Genomic DNA, 22,178 nt, shown 5'->3' on the forward strand with positions numbered 1-22,178 from the left:
CACGGGTAGGGTGGTAGACTGAGACCAGAGAGGAGATGTAGGGTGGTGCTGAGCCATGGAGTGCTTTGTGGATGAGGGTAGTAGTTTTGTACTGGATTCTGGAGTGGATGGGTAGCCAGTGTAATGACTGGCCTAATGCTATATCCAGGAGTGCGAGAAACTCACACAAGTCTCTCTCATCAATACCCGGCTCTGGTCCCGAGTGCCAGCGGCAGTGTTGGGTATTGATGCGAGAGACTCGCGCAAGTTTCTCGCATTACACTCGCAAGTGTGACCCTGGTCTTTGAGTGCATTTACACTACAAAATTATTGAAAATGAAGGTTCTTAATAACTCTTGTTTCCCAATAATCGTGCAGTGTAAACAGGCTGCCGTTAATGCTATGAACGGGCAAAATGCTTGTTTGTCGAGCAAAATGATATTTCGGCTTTCTTTTAAAAAACGTATTCTTAGCGGGACATTGCCCTGTGTAAAACGGACATGTCCTGCTGAGAACAATGACAGCCTATGTACACAGTACGATCTATTAGTGATCGTTTTGTGCATATCATAAGCGCAGTTGACCTCTGTAAACAGGATATTAAATGACTACAGATTGACGAACATGGAGTAGGCAGTCAAATCATCTAATGTAAATGAGTTCTCAGGGTGCTGTTAAACAATTGCTAGTCTGCTACATGCAAGACATTTACTAGTTTGTTCAGACAAGTCACCCACACTTTCCATGTGCACAAAGAGATCTTTAATATGATCATCTGCGTGCGTGCGTGTTACTGTTCACGGCAGCACTTCCTACTTACACAGGAGTACATGCTGCAAGCTTAACTGTTTCGCCCCCAAGCCTGTTTTCACCTTCCTGATCAGGTCACAGTTTACAACTCTGATCAGAGGCACTCTATGAGGTGATAACACTGGAACGCTTCAATCTATCCCATTGATTCTGAGATTTTTTTTGTGACATATTGTACTTCGTGATAGTGGTTACATTTGTTAGATATGACTTGTGTTCATTTGTGAAAAATTGGAAATTCGGCAAAATTTAGAAAATGTAGCACTTTTAAAACTTTACATTTTTATGCCCTTAAACCCAACAGATATGTCTCACAATATAGTTAATAAATAACATTTCCCACATATCTACTTTACATCAATACAATTTTTGAAACATAATTTTTTTTGTTAGAAAGTTAGAAGGGTTAAAAGTTGACCAGCGATTTCTAATTTTTACAACAAAATTTACCAAACCATTTTTCTTCATCAAATCTCAAGTGACTTTAAGTGGCCTATATGACAGAAAATACCCCAAATTAACACCATTCTAAAAATTGCCATCCCTCAAGGTGCTCAAAACAATATTGAAGAAGTTTATTAACCCTTCAGATGCTTCACAGGAACTGAATCCATTTTTTGCTGGAAAAAAATGAACATTTGACATATTTTTCGGATTATAAAATGCACTTTTTTCCTCCAAATTTGGGATGAAAATTGGGGTACATCTTCTAATCCGAAGTGAGCTTACCAGGGGGGCGGCTGTGGTGGAGCAGAGTCACAGGAGGTAGGGTTGCTGCTTTAGGAGGCCAGTGACGGCGGCAGGACTTGGGCGATGATACGAGCCCTGGGCTCTTATAAGCTGTCCGCAGAGTTACTTTTACTGTATGGTTCTCTGCGGTAGGCTTTGAAAAAATGGCCACTGGAGGTGGCGCATGCACAGATTGAGGTCTTGGAAGACTGAGGCAGCGACCCTGCCTCCTGCAACCTTGCTTCACCGCTTCCACCGGCCTCCTGAAGCAGCGACTCTGCTTCCTGTGACCCCTCTTACTGTTATGGTTTGCGGGTGCTATGACCCACTAGGTGAGCCCCTGAGGTGCCAAAACAGCAGAACTATCTCAATTAATTCATCTACAGATGCTGTGATCATATTGACACCACGGGTGTGTCACAGAATTCTATACCATTGGGCAGTGAAGAAATAATAATTACATTTTTACCACAAAAATTTTGTTTTAGCCCCAGATTTTACATTTTCACAAGGAGAAATGAGTATACATGGCACCAAAATTTGTCACACGGTCTTAAGCCTCTATACACTTTAGATAGCTGATTGTTCGGCTGATAGCTATCTTGCCAGCCTCTGTCATTGGGAGCATTTGTACCAATGAGAGAAAACCACTGGTGTTGGTTTATCTCTTAGAAAACAAAAAGATAAGCTGTTCTAAATTAAGGTACCGTCACATTAAGCGACGCTGCAGCGATATAGACAACGATGCCGATCGCTGCAGCGTCGCTGTTTCGTCGTTGTGTGGTCGCGGGAGAGCTGTCACACAGACAGCTCTCCAGCGACCAACTATGCCGAAGTCCCCGGGTAACCAGGGTAAACATCGGGTTACTAAGCGCAGGGCCGCGCTTAGTAACCCGATGTTTACCCTGGTTACTAGTGTAAATGTAAAAAAAAACAAACACTACATACTTACATTCCGGTGTCTGTCGCGTCCGCTTCCCTGCACTGTGTAAGCGCCGGCCCTAAAGCAGAGCGGTGACGTCACCGCTGTGCTCTGCTTTACTGCCGGCCGGCGCTGACACAGTGCAGGAAAGCGGACGCCGGGGGACGTGAAAGACATCAGAAGGTGAGTATGTAGTGTTTGTTTTTTTTTTACATTTACAATGGTAACCAGGGTAAATATCGGGTTACTAAGCGCGGCCCTGCGCTTAGTAACCCGATGTTTACCCAGGTTACCAGTGAAGACATCGCTGGATCGGTGTCACACACACCGATCCAGCGATGTCAGCGGGTGATCCAGCGACGAAATAAGGTGCTGGCCTTCTAGCTCCGACCAGCGATATCACAGCAGGATCCTGATCGCTGCTGCGTGTCAAACACAACGATATCGCTATCCAGGACGCTGCAACGTCACGGATCGCTATCGTTATCGTTGTTCAGTGTGAAGGTACCTTTAGACGTGATCGAGCCTTATCTTCCTTGACATCATCTGTTAGGGAAAAGCTGGGGGCGCCCATACACATTATAATGTTGATGTCTGCGGAATCGGCTGACATTTGTCTCATGTGTATGATGGCATTTAGGCATGTCTACAGATGGTATACATTTCTCTTAGGCAGGGTTCACACTTGCATACCGGGGCTTTGCGGATGGCTGCGTAGTACTTCCTCCGTGAAGCTTCGCCCACTTCCGCACTTTTTCCGTTTAGGTCTGCCTACTTCTGCATGCGTCCTGCGTACCTATCTTTAAGATTGGGTATGCAGGACAAGCGCATGTCCTGCGTACCCAATGTTAAAGATAAGTACGCAGGACGCATGCAGAAGTAGGCAGACCTAAACGGAAGAAGTGTGGAAGTGGGCGAAGCTTCACGAAGGAAGTACGCAGCCCTCCACAAAGCCCCGGGACGCAAGTGTGAACGTAGGGTTACAAAAGTCCAACAGGATAGCAAGTAATACACTGACAAGCAAAAGGGTAACAGAGTATCTCGAAAAAAGGTTATGAAGCCTCGATTTCAATATTGTCATAAGAAGAATCAACTCGAGTTTGCAAAAAAGTATGAAAAGTGGACAGCAGAATATTGGAAACGGTGATTTGGAGTGATGAGACAAAAGTCAATAGACTAGGCTCTGATTTGTGGAAATGGGTCTGGAAGAAACAAGGGAAAAAGGGACTAGCGAATTGAGAAATTGACGGAACTATCAAGTTCAGAGGAGGAAGCCTGATGATAGGGGGTTATTTCAGAGCCAGATGAGTTGGATACTTTACCATGATCAATGGTGGTCTCAATGCTAAGCTATATGTGAGTATCCTACTTGAAGAGTTACTTTGTACACTCGAGAACTATGGTTTGAAAGGGACAACATAGTGTTCCAGCTGAACAACGATCAAAAGCATACATCGACATTGGTAAAGAAATGGTTCAATGACAATGAAGTAGAGGTGCTGGATTAGCCCCGACAGTCCCCAGACCTTAACCCAATCAAACACTTGTGAGTAGAGTTGAAGAAAAAACTGTATACATACCCAAGTGAGTCGATCAGTAAGCAATAACTTTGGGAACGTGTAGAAGAGACCTGGGATCAGATTTCAGTCTAGACATGTTTTAATCTGATCGAGAGTATGCCCAGAAGGATTCAGGCAATGTTGAAAGCCAAAGGTGGATTTACAAAATACTGACAAAATAATACAAATTTAAATTTAGATTAACAATGTAGTAATGACATGAATCTGCATAACCAGGGCAGCCATCAGGGCAATATTGCCTGCTCCCCTCCTCTTTCTGCTTCTGTTCATCGGGCAGAATGGAGAGACATGGAGGCAGGATGAAGACATGGGTCCAGAATGGAGACATGTGGGGGCAGATTAGAGACATGGAGAATGGAGATAAATGGGACATAATGAAGGCAGAATGGAGACATGATGGCAGAATGGAGATATGGGGGCAGAATGGAGACACATGGGACAGAATTGAGACACAATGGGGGCAGAATGGAAACATGGAGGAAGGATGGAGGTGGATGGGGGCAGGATGGAGACACATGGGTGTAGGATGGAGACATATGGGGCCATGAATGACAGAACATAATAAGCCAGGAATGAGGGAATACAAGAGGCCAGGAATGAGGGAACATAAGGGGCCAGGAATGAGAGAACACAAGGGGCCGTATTATTACCATAGGGGCTTATTAAGGGATATTAATACTGCTGTGATGTATTTTGTTTTTGAGGATACTGTTTTCAGTGCAGGGGGGAATCTTGTTACTGTGAAGGACAGCATCATGTTGCTGTTTTTTCTTCATCTGGTGTAGTATAGAAGTTGGGGAAAAATTGGGGAATTTGACCTGGAAGCAGTGTCCTGACTGGAAGAAGTGAAGGTGGTCTGTGCTGGCTGAAGAAGAAAAACGAAGATGAATGACTTCAACTAGAGATGTCAGTGGTGAATCAGTGAGTTACCTGTATATTGACACTATACAGTACTATGTACAGAGCTGCTGTGTATAATGTCAGTAGAGATCGCTGTATTACCTGTACACTGACACTATATACAGAGCTCCTCTGTATAAAGTTATGAGTGATAATTGTATTACCTGTACACTGACACTATATACAAAGCTCCTGTGTATAATGTCACTGGTAACCACTGTATTATCTGTACACTATACACTACATACAGTGCATATGTGTATAATATCACTGTTGAGTCACTGTATTACCTGTACACTGTATACAGAGATACCGTGTATAATGTCACTGGTAATTCATGCATTACCTGTACACTAACATTATACAGTATACAGAGCTCTTATGTATAATGTCACTGGTGATCCCTGTATTACCTGTACACTGACACTATACACTGTATGCTAAGTACAGAGCTCTTGTGTATAATGGCACTCATAGTAATATTAGCTTTGTTTTTTTCACTATGTGGTGGTAATGCCATGGTGTGGCTGTATTTGTCCCCTGTATGTGGTATTATTCGGTCACTATGTGGTGGTAATATGTGGTTCCCCCATGGTGTGAAGGTATTTGTCCCCTGTATGTGGTATTATTGATCATTTTTAAAAATGTATGTGACACATGGTTTTATATGTAGAAAAACCCTTGAAAAAGGCCGAAAAGGCCAAAACATTGGGTTATTTCTTTCTGGGCATTCTCTTTTTTTGGCTGTGAATTTCCACAATAAACTTTGCTTTACTTCATCACATGGACTTTTATAATTGAGTGCTCGAGGATACCTGTCTATATTGTGACATATTCCCTTCAAGAAAACTAAATAAAAATATACCTAAAAGGAGTATTGATATTTTAAGACTTTTTAATAGGTTAGGGTAGAGTAGGGCCCTGCCAAAACAGTCTACCTTGTCATGGTAGCAGGCTTATAAATTTTTTGGTCAAAACAAAAGCTGATGGCTATGTATGTGATAGGGTGTTTGATGGGAACTGTCAAAGGGAACCTATCAGGCCCCTATGCCCTCTAAAACAGCAGCATCCAACTATGTATGATTAAACTCCTTTTCTACCCTGCCCTGTATAACGTAGTTCAGTTAAATAAATGCTTTAAAAAAGCATTCATAATTTCCCCATTTACTATGTTAATGAGGGCTTTGACTAGTTGATGGGACGCTAGTTGCCCCAGACTAGTCAGCTCTCTTTCCATGTTATCACGCCCCTGATAAAGATTAAACATTGAAGTTAATCAAAAGAATTCCTAAAGTCCTGTCAAGTTTTTACCAGTCCAAATGGACAGACATGTCATGTAGCTCAGTTTTCATAAAGATCTCCTTTCCAGCTCAATAAAGTAGGTGACTTGGCACTGAGCTAGTGGCCGCTATAAGAATCCATCTATGGTATAAAATTAGTAATAGGTATACCAGGAAGCCTAAGGCCTCATTCTCACATCTGATTTTCTTGTCAAGTGTCATCAGTTTTTCTTGCACACGGAGAAAAGCAAAAAGTTTCTCCACTTTCACCTTTATGATACTCCATGATAATCGGACGACACTCAAATGTCATCCAAGTATGACTTTCTTACTGACCCATAGACTTGCATTCCCAATTTTGACCTGACCCTTAGATCAAAATTGGACACGTCTCCACGATTTTCCGTACTCATTCGTGAAAATCAGATGTGTGAATGGGGCCTAAGAACAAAAACCTCAGTCCAGAACCTCTCTGTAATTGGACAGCTCCACTGATGGTTCCAGAACAGTGTGCAGAAAGTGGACTCCTCCTATAATAAAGCAAATCAAGAGTTTTATTTATTACTAGATGGGTCAGGAATCATTATAATTATTAATTATAGCAATGAATATAAGCACAGAAAATGCAGCTACAGTTATTGATATAACTGTTTTCCCATTCTGGAGCCTGGAGTGTTATTCCCCAGTAATACTAGTCAATAGAGTATTATATATTCTTACATAGGGCTTATGAATCAGAATACTAGATGTGTATAGTTATCAGATATAATAGCATGTACAAACTCGGACTGGCCCACAGGGGAAGAGGTGAATCCCCCGGTGGGCCTCTGTGCCCAACATTAGCAGTAGTTGGACCAATACATTTGACTCACTATGTACAAACAAAAACATCTCATAATTTATTCCAGAAACTACCAAGATTATTATTAAAAAGAAATAGAGGTAAATTTGTGAAAGAGGATAATGTAGTACTTGCATGTATCTGAATGGTAGGCCCCCAGAGTCAAAGTTTCTGGTAGGCATTTTGTACCCCAGTCCGACACTGAGCATGTAGATAATATATATGACATAACAGTAACAAGGAAAACAGACCAGGTCTTTAGAAACAGGGATCACCACACATGAGATAAGAACGCAAGTTCAGACACAGCTTTATTTAAAGAACAACCAAATAAGTAGCAAAACACAAACAGTTATTATTATTATTATTTATTATTATAGCGCCATTTTTTCCATGGCGCTTTACATGTGAGGAGGGGTGTACATAATAAAAACAAGTACAATAATCTTGAACAATACAAGTCACAACTGGTACAGGAGGAGAGAGGACCCTGCCCGCGAGGGCTCACAATCTACAAGGGATGGGTGAGGATACAGTAGGTAAGGAACAGTTAAAAACATTTAAAAAGGCAATTTTTATGCCATATACAAAAGCCCAAAATAGGGCTAGTAGCCCGCACAGAACTCCCACAAGTAGTAGAATAAGTGTATAATACCACCGTATCTACGTAAACAGCATAGCCACACAGTCAATACAACCTTAATGGATTGGTAGTTTTTGGACATAGAGAAATTCCAGGACCATAATGAGAGTTAGTAAGACCCTATAAGTATCTCAATAACAAATGGCCCGGTATGCCCTATCCCCTATGTGATAAAGGAAACCTTATGAAAGCATAGCTAATAGATAATATGGAAGCTTGACAAATAAGCAAAAGACCCATGTACAATACACAAACCACAGTGCCCCAAACACATATGAACACCGTGCAATCAAATAACCTGGCCGTAAATGGACATAACAGCATGGGTCTACCATAGGTATAATAACCAAATGATGTCAAAGCATTATGTGCAGCTGAGCAGAGTCCTGTAGCGGGCAATTCACTGTGCAGCAAGTGCGCATGCTCCGTCGTCACAAGAGCAGAGGTGCTCAACAGCTTCTGTTGAGGGTGTTACAGCGCCGTTACTTGCTGAGCAGTGAACTACTGTGCATGCGCTTATCTCATAGCGTCTGGTAACCCAGGCAACCTTGTATGGGTGCACCTCTGCTCTTGTGAGGATGGAGCATGCGCACTTGCTGCACAGTGAATTACTGCGCTTGCGCGTTTCTCTTTGAGTTCAGTAACCCAGGCAACTCTGTATGGGTGTGCCTTTGACCCTGATACGACGGAGCATGCGCTCTGAGTGGGGAATACCGCTGCCTTTGAGCTCCATGCGGCTGAATCATCAGCGACACAGCTGATCTCGGTAATGTATTACATGATATTCTTATTTAAGTAGCAGACCTTGCATCTGGATAGTACCCCTGACGAAGCCACCGGCTGGTGGCGATACGCGTTGGTCATCCGCGTTGCCTGCTACAGGACTCTGCTCAGCTGCACATAATGCTTTGACATCATTTGGTTATTATAGCTATGGTAGACCCATGCTGTTATGTCCATTTACGGGCAGGTTATTTGATTGCACGGTGTTCATATGTGTTTGGGGCACTGTGGTTTGTGTATTGTACATGGGTCTTTAGCTTATTTGTTAAGCTTCCATATTAGCTATGCTTTCATAAGGTTTTCTTTATCACATAGGGGATAGGGCATACCGGGCCATTTGTTATTGAGATACTTATAGGGTCTTACTAACTCTCATTATGCTCCTGGAATTTCTCTACGTCCAAAAACTACCAATCCCTTAAGGTTGTATTGACTGTGTGGCTATGCTGTTTATGTAGATACGGTGGTATTATACACTTATTCTACTACTTGTGGGAGTTCTGTGCGGGCTACTAGCCCTATTTTGGGCTTTTGTATATGGCATAAAAATTGCCTTTTTAAATGTTTTTAACTGTTTGTGTTTTGCTACTTATTTGTGGTACATCTCATGTGTGGTGAATCACCACACATGAGATGTACCACAAATAAGTAGCAAAACACAAACAGTTAAAAACATTTAAAAAGGCAATTTTTATGCCATATACAAAAGCCCAAAATAGGGCTAGTAGCCCGCACAGAACTCCCACAAGTAGTAGAATAAGTGTATAATACCACCGTATCTACATAAACAGCATAGCCACACAGTCAATACCACTGGTGATCCCTGTTTCTAAAGACCTGGTCTGTTTTCCTTGTTACTGTTATTGCTTGTTTCAGGTCTTATGTGATCCCACGATCCGTGGTGCCCCCTCAAAGTTATCTTTCTTAATATATATGACTTCTCATTCCAGATATGTAAATAGTTTCTATACTAGGCAGTGCTACGAAACAATGTATTATACAGATAATACCCATCAGCTACTACACTGTAGAAACTATACTGTGTTGAAAGAAGCATAAATCCTTTGCAATGGACAAGTAGCTCTGTTCACACCAGCATCAAAGCCTCCACTGCAGTTTCTATAACAATTAAAGGAGATCTATCAGGTGAGTCATCCTGCCTGAACTATGGGCAGAGAAAGCCTTATCATTACAAATATCTGTCTTGTACTCTGAAAACCTGCAGTGTTTCGCCAAAAATATATTTTAAACAGAACCAGGAATAAGAGGACTAAGCAAAGTTGTCACAAAAGGCAGGTCCTACCGGCCTCTCCCCCAGATCTGCTTGACTGACAGGTCTCTTCTGTATAGGGAATAAACAGTAGATGGATCAGATGGATCCTCATATTGTAAATGGCCTTTTGTAGGGGGTGCTGGAAAAAGCTGCGATGTGCACTTCACAATGTATTACTACTAAGGTACATAATGTGGAAAGGTGTAAGGAGAGTTAGTGCATACCAAGACCAACACGTTTCGACCCTGGCATGAGGTCTTTATCAGTAGGAGGATCCATCTGGATCTGCTGTTGGATGAAGCAGTGGATCTCGTACTGGTTTCAGCCAAATGCAGGCTATTGGTGCCCACTACACAACCCTTCCGGGTAAGATTTTATCTGAGTCCCCACATAATTTCTTCTCCACTTAGCATACCGGTAAAGTGTATAGGGAGTGACCTATGCAGAGTACACACAGTGTTTCAGAATAAAACATGGATAATTTTAATTACAGAGTCGGTCTCTGATCCATGCTGCCTGTGAGTCGGGCAGCATAAGTCACTTGATAGGTTCCCCTTCATGAGCTACATCTCATCTCAACTTAATGCATCTCATTATAAGCTATTAGGGTCCATTTGGCTTCATTTGTGTCTGTTGTGATACATAAGTTTTTTGGACGTTTATTTCAGCAGTAAGTACGATATGCATAGTCAAATGAATGCTAATAAAAGACTCATTGTGAATGTTTATCAGCCTTTCCCACACATAAATATTACAACAGAAATTTCCTTTCCAGAATGTCTGACTTCCCTTTGACCAGACAATAGCTCTGTGATGGTGGAAGAGGTTACAACCTATCATGTGGTTGTTTTCTTGTAGAGAAACTATGAAGTAGCAAGGGGGACTAGTGTAAAGGTCTTTTTACATTGAGCAACTATCGTCTGAATGAATGTTCGTTAAGATCCTCATTCCCAATCATTGGCCTGTGTAAACAGGGATGTGATCAGACAAAGTGCAATCACTCGTTCATTGGCTGATCAAACATTTTACATGGTTTAAAAAATGTGTATTGGTTAGCAACACATTTCCTAGTGTAAAAAGCGGATTGTCCCAAACAGGGTTGTCCAATAAACAATGAATATCATGTTTCCTAGCTGAAGCCAAGGGAGACCCTATCTTGCTTCCAGCATCTGCCCGGACTGCTACCGAGAGAGGAGAGCCAGAGGTTTTCAGGGGAGAGTGGAACCACACTCAATCAATAGATTGAGTCAATAGAATCAATAGTGACAAAGACACATGTGCAAAGAGTGACACACAAGTGAAAACAATGAATTAAATAATGGAGGTGTTCCTAGTGTAATACTAGCTGGACCTTCAATTGGGAATTTGAAAATTCCCCATCCTAGCCATAGGCCCGCAAAAAGGTGTGTGCTCAAAAAGAATTAAAAGGTAAAGTGCAGTGCAAATATGCCCAAAACTCAAGTGGGTTTCCCATGCCCAGTGAGTTAGGGCACTCCTGAGTTACCACATCTGGGGCACTTCAAACATCACGCTCTAAAACTTAAGGTACCGTCACACTCAGCGACGCTGCAGCGATATAGACAACGAGCCGATCGCTGCAGCGTCGCTGTTTAGGTCGCTGTAGAGACGTCAAACACAGCAGCTCCACAACGATGCAGGAGCGATCCTGTGACGTAACGGCGCCTCACTTATCGTTCTCACAGGTTGTTAGCTCCATGTAAAACATTGCTGACATCGTTGCTTTTGCTGTCAAACACGACGATACACGCCGACCTGACGACCAAATAAAGTTCTGGACTTCTAGCTCTGACCAGCGATGGCACAGCGGGATCCAGATCGCTGCTGCATGTCAAACACAACGAGATCGCTAACCAGGATGCTGCAACGTCACGGATCGTTGTCGTTCTCGTTGTAAAGTTGCTGAGTGTGAAGGTACCTTTACCTGACCTAATGACCTTCATCCTGGAGGGCCAGGTTCTACACCAGACAACTATATAAGCCACCCGGTATACAACTTAGCACATTGTATGCAGTGTGCCACCTTTTCAAATGATCTTGTAGATTCTAAGCTTGCGGGCAGGGACCTCACCCCTAATGTCACTGTTTAAATTGTCTTAACTTGTATTGAATTTATTGTCTGTACGTGTCCCCGCTTAATTGTAAAGTGCTGCGGAATATGTTGGCGCTATATAAATAAAAATTATTATTATTATTATTATACTACTATTGATCTTAGCCAAAAGGCTGAGAAGCAATACATACTCACTGCTGCGCCATTCTAACAGGTGACTTTGGGCCTCCTTTCTCAGGACGGATGGGGTTCTCAGGAACCAGATCCCAGAAATAATTCATTTATCATTACATTTTTGGATAATTTATAAAAGTTGTTTATGGAACAGCACCTATAACGATCTTTTGTTCTCCATATAGTTTGGACTAGCCCCCGTAAAAGGCCTACTGATTGACTTGCAAATATTGTAGATCGGTGCTCATTAGGCCAGGAAATCTGCCCATGTAAATGCAGCATAAATTATATTTTACATTGTGGTTATAAGAGGGACATTTTCATCTCTATTAAATGTCACGTCAGTAGCAGCAGCAGGAGACAGTCTGTTAGTTTGCATATAATGGAGATCTGAGCAATATTTGTTTATAGACAGACTGAACCTAAGCCACATACAAGAATACAATGATACCTCCTGCAAGGGAGGAAACCTGTTACTGGAACAGGAAGTCCAGAGCGTCATCACCATATAATCCAAGGCATTGGATGGGGAGATTGTTCCCATAAAATTCTTTCATTGTACATGAACAAACATTTGTACATTATCCTGTGCTATCTAGAATTGCAACATTAACACTATAATTGTCATGCCACTTACTAAGAACTACTTCTAGTTATAATTCTAGTTATGAAAAGCTTTCTGATACATACAGTATAACCAACATTATCTCCATAGGCTTTACGCATAGCAGAGACAGAAAAGCTCTCGTATTGCAAATAAATTTAATATATAATTCCATGTGCATACCTAAAAATCCATCAGGTCAAGAAATAGATTATTTCCTCTATAGTGGAAAAGACCCTAAATTATGGTGCCATTTATGAAAACTGTCACAGATAAGATTTTGTTTTCTGCTTGTGAGTGACACTTCTACATTCATAGATAGTCCTGTGTACAAATAATAAGCCAAATGTGTAACCAGGGCTTTAAGGTAGCTGAGGGGAGGAGGAGGAAAGAGAAAACCTCAATACTTTCCTTATAGTTATCCCCTATTAATACCAGTACCTTACCAAGGAGGTTGGCAGATTAATAGAACATGTAAGTTGTAGCTCCCCCGTTCACTGTTGTCTTGCCCTGGTAAACCCTAGATAATCCTAGGTTTTAGAACCCCTCACCAGAGGAGAAATACATAAAGGCCAGTAATACGGCCCATGGTATGAAAAAACACATAACAACAAATTACTTATACTGTATAAAGTGACAGTGCATAAGGCAGAAATAATGATAATACCAAAATATATGCTTTCACAGATACAGTGAGGATCTCAATTAATTCTAAACCAGTAGATACAATAAGATAAAGTGTCAGTGCCCATAATAAAGTGCTAGTGGTGCTCAAATGGTATCAAATAAGAAATGGACCACATGTTACAATGAAAATATGAAACATTGATCCATAGTAATTGCAGTAAATCTTAACCTGTCACTGATATTAGAAACCCCTCATAGTTACCAATTCACCACAACCTTAACGCATTTCCCTCATTTCTGTTCATGGTTCATCAGGAGGATTTTGAGAGAAAACCTGTCAGGAGGTAGAAAATCTACTGTGGTTTCAAAAAGTCATGAATCTCATGATGTCCGATTCTCAGCAATGTGAGTATCCTACAAGACGAGTTACTTCGTACACTCGAGTACTATGGGTATGAAAAGGACAACATAGTGTTCCAGCAGAACAAAGATCGGAAGCATATGTCGAGATTGACAAAGAAATGGTTCAATGACAATGCGGTACAGGTGCTGGATTTGAACCCACTATCCCCAGACCTCAACCTAATTGAACACTTGTGGGTAGAATTGAAGAAAAAGCTGTGTACATACCCAAGGGAGTCGATCAGTATGCAACAACTTTGAGAACGTATATAAGAGACCTGGGATCAGATTTTGGTTGAGACATGCTTGAATTAGATTGAGAGCATGCCCAGAAGGATTCAGGCAATATTGAAAGTCAAAAGTAGATTTACAAAATACTAACAAAATAATAAAAAATAAAATTTAGATTTTTCTGAGCAAAACAATAAAAATAGAGTGACATGACAAGAATCTGCATAACTAATCAAATTAAAAATATCAGCAAGTCAAGTTTATGTATAAGATAGCCAACATGATTGTCTATCAAGTGATGGTAGTCTCCCGTTTGAATCAGTAGTGTATGGTGAGATATGGAGTCTGAAAGTCAAAAGTTCAAAACATTGTTACCCTTTTGCTCACCAATGTGTGTATCTACTATATAATTGTCTAAGGGTCACTTCCGTCTGTCCTTCTGTCTTTCTTTCTTTCTTTCTGTCTGTCACGGATATTCATTGGTCGCGGCCTCTGTCTGTCATGGAAATCCAAGTCGCTGATTGGTCATGGCAAAACAGCCACGACCAATCAGCGACGGCCACAGTCCGGCGGCAAAATGGCCGCTCCTTCCTCCCCACAGTCAGTGCCCGCTCCATAATCCCCTCCAGTCAGCCCTCACACAGGGTTAATGCCAGCGTTACGGACCACGGTGTAACGCACTCCGTTATCACTGCTATTAACCCTGTGTGACCAACTTTTTACTATTGATGCTGCGTATGCAGCATCAATAGTAAAAAGATCTAATGTTACAAATAATAATAATAAAAAAAAAGGTTATTCTCACCTTCCGTCGCGCGCTGTCCTCGGCAGTGCAAGCAGCAGGTTACGGTGCCAAAGATGCTATGCGAGAAGGACCTGCCATGACATCACGGTCATGTGACCGCGACGTCATCACAGGTCCTGCGCTCATACCAACCCTGGGACCAGAAGCTGCCACGTGTACCGCACACCGGCGCCAGGACTTCAAAGGGCCTTCGGAAGGTGAGTATATGTTTATTTTTTATTTTAAGTATTTTTTAACCACGCATATAGTGCCCACATTGCTATATACTACGTGGGCTGTGTTACATACTGCGTGGGCTCTGTTATATACTACATCTCTGTGCTATACGCTATGTAGCTGGGCAATATACTAAATCGCTGTGCTTTATACTACGTAACCTGTGTTATATACTCCATGCGCAGTGTTATATACTACGTCTCTGTGTTATATACTACGTGGCTGTGCAATATATTACGTAGCTGTGCAATATACTACGTGGCTGTGCAATATACTACGTGACTGTGCAATATACAACGTGACTGTGCAATATACTACGTGGGCTGTGCAATATACTATGTGCTCTGTGTTATATACTATGTGGCTGTGCAATATGCTACGTGGCTGTGCAATATACTACGTGGCTGTGCAATATACTACGTAACTGCACTTACTACGTGGCTGTGCAATATACTACGTCACTGTGCAATATAGTACATGGCCTGAGCTATATACTACCTACATATTCTAGAATACCCGATACGTTAGAATCGGGCCACCATCTAGTGTATTATATGTATGTACAGTGGCATGTAAAAGTTTGTACACCCCTTGTCAAAATTACTGTTATTGTGAACAGTTAAGCAAGTTGAAGATGAAATGATCTATAAAAGGCCTAAAGTTAAAGATGACACATTTCCTTTGTATTTTAAAAAAATATATACACGTAGATTTTCATCTTTTACATTTTAAAAATTACAAAAAGGAAAATGGGCCATAAAAAATGGAAAATGGCCAATGCAAAGGTTAGGGCACCCGGCATGGTTAGTACCCTGTAGGACCCCCTTTTTGCAGCCAGCCAAGAGTCTTTCAACTCTTGTTTTAGGGATTTTCATACATTCTTCCAGTTCTGTGACTGCCATTGTAAAACCTTCAGCTTGTGTCTGTTGAGGGAGAGTATTGTGGATTTTGACATGTGTTTAGGATCATCATTCAATTATAGAAGCCATCCTCTTTTCAACTTCAAATTTCATTAAATCCATTCTTCCCTCTACCCGTGAAATGTTCCCTGTGCCTTTAGCTGCCACACAACCCCAAAGCATGATTGATCCACCCCCTTATTTAATGGTTGGCAAGATATTCTTTTCCTGAAATTATGTGGCCTTTATTCTCCACACGTAACTTTTATCATTGTGGCCAAAGAGTTCTATTTTAACCTCATTGATCCACAGAACTTGTTTCCAAAGTACATCAGGCTTGTTTAGATGTTCTTTTCCATACTTCTGATGCTGAACTTTATGGTGAGATTGCAGGAGACGTTTTCTTCTGATGAGTCTTCCATTAGTGCAGGTGTCTCTGAACAGTAGACTAATGTACCACAACTCCTAAGTCGGCTCAAATCTTTCTGAAGGTCTTTTGCAGGCAAGCGGGTGTTCTGAATTGCCTCTCTAGCAATCCTACGTGCAGCTCTCACTGAAATATTGCTTGGTCTTTCAGATATTCTTCCTGTTAACTGCAATTTCTTGAGCACATTTCAAAAAAGAAAGGGCAACTTGAAAATGCTTTGCTATCTTCTTATAGCCTTCTCCTGCTTTCAGGACCTCCTCCATTTTCATTTTCAGAGCGCTAGGCAGCTGCTTAGAAGACCACATGACTGTTGTTTTTCGACGCAAGGTTAGAGGAGGCTCGGAAATTTATGAAGCTGGTAAATTTGCATTACCTGGCCTTTTCTAACGATGACAGTGAATAAGCCATAACCCTATCGGGCTAATTAAAGTCTGAAACCTTGTTCAAAGTTATCTGAGCACACAAACCTCCAAAAGTTCCCAAACTTTTGCATCAGCCCATTTCTTTTTTTGTAATTTTTAAAATAAAAAAAAATAAAAAATGACAATTTTTTTTTTTTTTTATAAAATCTAAAAATAAAAATAATAAATAATAAAATCTTTAACTTTAGGCCTTTTAGAGATCATTTCATCTTCAACTTGCTTAACTACTCACAATAAGAGTAATTTTGACCATGTATGTATATGCTGAGTCAATGTGGCTCCTTCACGGGTGCCACATTACAGCGCGAAAGAAATGCCTGGCAATCTACTTCCGTATTATGCAAAGGAAACTTGATGGAGAGTATAACTAATGGAATTCGATATAGTGCTGGAAGATGCACCCTTAGGTTGGAAGACACTCAACAAGCTACTGGGGAAGAGCTGATGGTCAACCTGATCAATGCTCATCATGCACCAGGATCAAAGCCGCAAAAATGTTTTGGTGCTGATATTGCTTGGTCAAAAGAGAAGATTACAAGATACATAGATATCAAAAAGTTCAGAATTGGAATGTATGAAACATGAACCAAGGCAAACTTAACATCATCATAACCGAAATTGACAGAACTGGACTCAACTTACTCTGAATTAGTGAATTACGATGGTCTCAATCCGGACATTTTCAGTCAAACGAACATTGGGTCTACTATTCTGGTAACAATAACCAAAGAAGAAACGGTATCGCTTTTATTCTCAACTGAAGATTGTCCGTCACCATCCTGAAGTAGAATGCAGGTAAGGAGCGCCAATCCATGTCACAGTTATACAACTCTACTCACCAAGATAGAAAGATACAGAGGAGAAGGACTTTGAACTATTGTATGATCAAGTTGAAGAGGAAATCGACAAGATGCCCAAACAAGACATAATCATTTTCATGGGAGACTTGAATGCCAAAGTGTTCCATGGCAAACAAAGAACTGTTGTAACATTGAAATATTGGGCTCAGTGAACGAAATGAGGCTGGAGGAAGATTCATTTACTTTTTTGGACATGATGACCTTGGAGGTCCCTTCCAACTAACATTCTAAGATTTTATGATCCTATGAATGCAACAAATAGATGTTTTTGTTTCATCGCCTACAAAGCCTTTGACTGCGTTTATCACCAAGAACTTTGGAATACCATGAAGGATATGGGGGTGTGTCAAACCACCTGACCATCCTCATTACGAACCTTTATCAACCATGACTGAACGCTACACAGCAACACAGCATGGTTCAAAGTAGAGCGAGGCATCAGACAAGGTTGGATCCTGTATCCATTTCCCTTCAATTTATATGCAGAAGCTATTTTCAATAGAAGGAATCCAAATTGCTGGACAAATAATCAACAATCTTAAATACGCAGCTGATACAATATTGATAGCAACAAGCATAGATGGAATGAAGGACTTAATAAGGAGTATCAAATTGGAAAGCTCAAACACGGGACCACTACTCTACACAAAAAAAGACAAAGATATTACTACTGCCAGGTACGACCACGACACATTTGAGATGGACAGCGACGTTCTGCAAGTTGTAAAGGACTTCTATTCTATCTACTCAGATCGATGATTACTCAAGATGCAGTGATGACACTGGAAGTCAAAAGGAAAATAGCTATGGGCAATTCAACAATGAAGTCACTGGACAAGGTTTTCACATCGAGGACGTAGTTCTGGGGAAGGATATTGTCAATACCATGGATGGCAGGAAGAACAAACAAATCAATTTTGGAACAGAAGAAGCTAGACATGTCCCTCAAATCAGGGATCAGCAAGCTACAACTTGCCTACTTTGTAAGCATCATACCAAGAGCGCACTGGAGAAGTACATCATGGTCGGAGGAATAGGAGGAACAAGGTGAAAGGGAAGATCAGCAACCTGATGGATTTTTTCTATCAAGATAATGGCTGAGAAGATCCTGTTGGACCTATCTAGGATTGCACAAAATCGATCCTCCTGCAGAGCGTTTATCCGTTAATTCGCCATGGCTCAATATCGAGCCGAAGGTCATTAAATAATAATAAAATAATTACATGTATGTAAACCCTCTTCACATGTACAGCAACATGGAAATAATGGTGGTTGAAAAATGAATAATAATAATTTACCAATCGGCATTCACTTAATGCCACAAAGTCAATAAATGTAAACTCACCTTAAAGGGAACCTGTCATCTGAATTTGGCAGGCCCTTTTTTCAGTCCGATGGGCGGTGTTTTCGGGTGTTTTATTCACCCCTTCCTTTCCCGCTGGCCGCACGCTGGCTGCAATATCGTCTTGAAGTTGATTCGCTTTCCTTTGTAGAATACGCATACTGCGCGTGCGCAAGGCAAGATTGCCTTGCGCAGGCGTGTTCTACGAAGGAAAGCGAATCAACTTCAAGACGATATTGCAGCCAGCGTGCGGCCAGCAGGAAAGGAAGGGGTGAATAAAACACCCGAAAACACCGCCCATCGGACCGAAAAAAGGGCCCGCCAAATTCAGGTAACAGGTTCCCTTTAAGGTGGCATGAATAAACCCTGGCACAACCTATTGTTACTCACAAGCATCTCCATATTGCCCAATAAGCACACACCTTGTAAATGAATATAATGTACATAATACCGGAAATATCTATGTATAAGTAAATCTTGCCTCACTTCCTATGCCGCAATTAATGAATCAACAGCATGACCATGCGATTTCCATTAACACAATGCACGTCTGATAAATATCAGCCATTTTTACTTATGCAAAACTTGCAACAAATCTCCACTTTAAAATAAATAAATAACCCTCTGTATTTGCTACAAAAGCGATTGACTGGGATTGTAAGAAAAATGTCTGGAAGTGGGAGATACTGTACAATAAGAGAAAAAACCTTACTTCTGAAACCCAGTGCCATTCCAGCGCCACCACTGCAGAGGTTCTCTGGGGTCCTGCAGCGATCACCTCATGGAACAGAGGTGACCATAGCAGTAGTGGGGACTTAACATGTAATAGTTAATTTTCATTTTATACCAATTCCTTCTCTTACATAACCTTTTTAAAATCACAAAGAACCCCTCTAAGTTAGAGTTCATATAAAGTGCTTATGCTTAGTTCATAAAGCATGTTTTGCTGTGGTCAGGAGTCAGGACCATGAGTCACTCGAAAAGTCAGAAACTCTCTTTTTTATAGGTAAAGGACAAAGAAGAAAAAACTTTCAGATGACACACTAAATGATTCACCAGACCTTCATTTTATTGAGAATATATTGTGAAAGCTTTGTAAAGATGCTGTTTAGCCTATTCCAGTATGCCTGTTAACTCTGCTCTATATAAATGGGTCAAAAAGGGCTATAACATTGTTTATGGCTTTTGAATCTGCAGACTAGACTATATAGTTAAATAAAAAGATTTATACGGGATATTACTTTGCTGACCATCCATAGAAAAGGTCATCAATCAGGTATCACCCCTATAACCAACATCAATCACCTTTACTGCAGTGCACACACAGCCCATTCTCAGTATGTCACCATGTCACACACTGATCGGCTCATTCAACCTGCAATTGTAAAGGGTGTTGCTGGGGCCTTTTAATGGATGGGAGCCCTGAGTAATTGCCCAGTTTGCCCCAGCTCCTCACCTTCTTCCAAGCAAATAATAAGGGTCTTTCACAATATGTTCAGGCACCCGTTCAGCGGCCCCGTCGGGGCTTACGTCCGAACCCCCAGCAAAACTGGATTCGAATGTATTCGCCGACGGGCCATAAACTATATAAGTGCAAATGAGCGAATGTGCACTCTGACGTGCATCTTTTTCAAGCGTATATGCCTACTGGAGGCAGACACTCAGACGCAGTCTACTATGTCTAAGTGTCCACCTCTAGTAGGCACACACACTCGAACATAATGCACGTCAGAGAGCACATTTGCTCTGTCGACACCATGACCCCGTCGGTGCATACGTCCGAATCCTGTTTGGCTGGGAGTTCGGATGCAAGCCCCGACGGGGCCACTGAACGGGTGCCTGAACATAATGTGAAAGCACCCTAACGCACAAAGGTCTCACATGCCACTTATGCTCTATATACCATTCATTTACAAATTCACCTAATGAATCATGTGTATAACAATCACACACCTGCAATCTTATGTTGGAAAATCTGGGAAAGCAGAGTACCCATAGTAGGAACCCAACTATAGGTACAGTTGTGTCAAAAGTTTACATACTCCAGAAGAATTTTAGCTTTCTTGGCCTTTTTTCCGAGTATATGAATGATAACTCCAAAACCCTTTCTCCACTCATGGTTAAGGTACCGTTACACTAAACGACTTACCAACGATCACGACCAGCGATACGACCTGGCCGTGATCGTTGGTAAGTCGTTGTGTGGTCGCTGGGGAGCTGTCACACAGACAGCTCTCTCCAGCGACCAACGATCAGGGGAACGACTTCGGCATCGTTGAAACTGTCTTCAACGATGCCGAAGTCCCCCTGCAGCACCCGGGTAACCAGGGTAAACATCGGGTTACTAAGTGCAGGGCCGCGCTTAGTAACCCGATATTTACCCTGGTTACCATTGTAAAAGTAAAAAAAAAAACACTACATACTCACATTCTGATGTCTGTCACGTCCCCCGGCGTCCACAGGGTTACGCGCTGCTGCTCAGAGCTTCCCGCACTGACTGTCAGTGCCGGCTGTAAAGAAGAGCACAGCGGTGACGTCACCGCTGTGATCTGCTTTACTGCCGGCGCTGACATAGTCAGTGCAGGAAACTCTGAGCAGCAGCGCGTAACCCTGTGGACGCCGGGGGACGTGACAGACATCAGAATGTGAGTATGTAGTGTGTTTTTTTTTAACTTTTACAATGGTAACCAGGGTAAATATTGGGTTACTAAGCGCGGCCCTGCTCTTAGTTACCCGATATTTACCCTGGTTACAAGTGAACACATCGCTGGGTCGGCGTCACACACGCCGATCCAGGGATGGACAGCGGGTGATCAGCGACGAAATAAAGTTCTGGACTTCTAGCTCCCACCAGCGATATCACAGCGGGATCCAGATCGCTGCTGCGTGTCAAACACAATGAGATCACTATGCAGGATGCTGCAACGTCACGGATCGTCGTCTTTCTCGCTGCAAAGTCGCTTAGTGTGAAGGTAACTTTAGTGGTTTGGTGAAGCCATTTATTGTCAAATGACTTCATTTTCTCTTTTTAAATCATAATGACAACTCAAAACATCCAAATTACCCTGTTCAAAAGTTCACATACCCTGGTGATTTTGGCCTGATAAGATGCACAGAAGTTGACACAAATGGGTTTGAATGGCTACTAAAAGTAACATCATCACCTGTGACCTGTTTGCTTGTAATCACTGTGGGTGCATAAAAGCTGAGTGAGTTTCTGGGATCCAGACAGACTCTTGCATCTTTCATCCACCCACTGAGGTTTGTGGATTGTGAGTCATAGGGAAAGCAAAAGAATTGTCAACGGATCTACGGGAAAAGGTAGTTGAACTGTATAAAACAGGAAACGGATACAAAA

General features: G+C 41.7%; 1 protein-coding gene across 2 annotated transcripts in view; it reads left to right on the plus strand.

Moving 5' to 3' along the window:
• Nucleotides 1-22,178, plus strand: part of LOC143815404 (uncharacterized) — a 137,062-nt gene that overhangs the window by 109,666 nt on the left and 5,218 nt on the right. Inside the window, exons 1-3 of one of the 2 annotated variants that reach the window (XR_013223739.1) lie at nt 8,279-8,450; nt 9,418-9,613; nt 13,532-13,621. Coding sequence is in view for 1 of the 2 variants with exons in the window: in XM_077294555.1 (XP_077150670.1) it covers nt 13,532-13,621 (90 nt within the window). In the remaining variant the exon portion in view is untranslated. Of the gene's footprint in view, nt 1-8,278; nt 8,451-9,417; nt 9,614-13,531; nt 13,622-22,178 lie in introns of those variants that run through there. The other variant, XM_077294555.1, reaches the window with a different exon arrangement.

Source organism: Ranitomeya variabilis, chromosome 3, assembly GCF_051348905.1.
Source record: "Ranitomeya variabilis isolate aRanVar5 chromosome 3, aRanVar5.hap1, whole genome shotgun sequence".
Lineage (NCBI taxonomy): Eukaryota > Metazoa > Chordata > Amphibia > Anura > Dendrobatidae > Ranitomeya > Ranitomeya variabilis.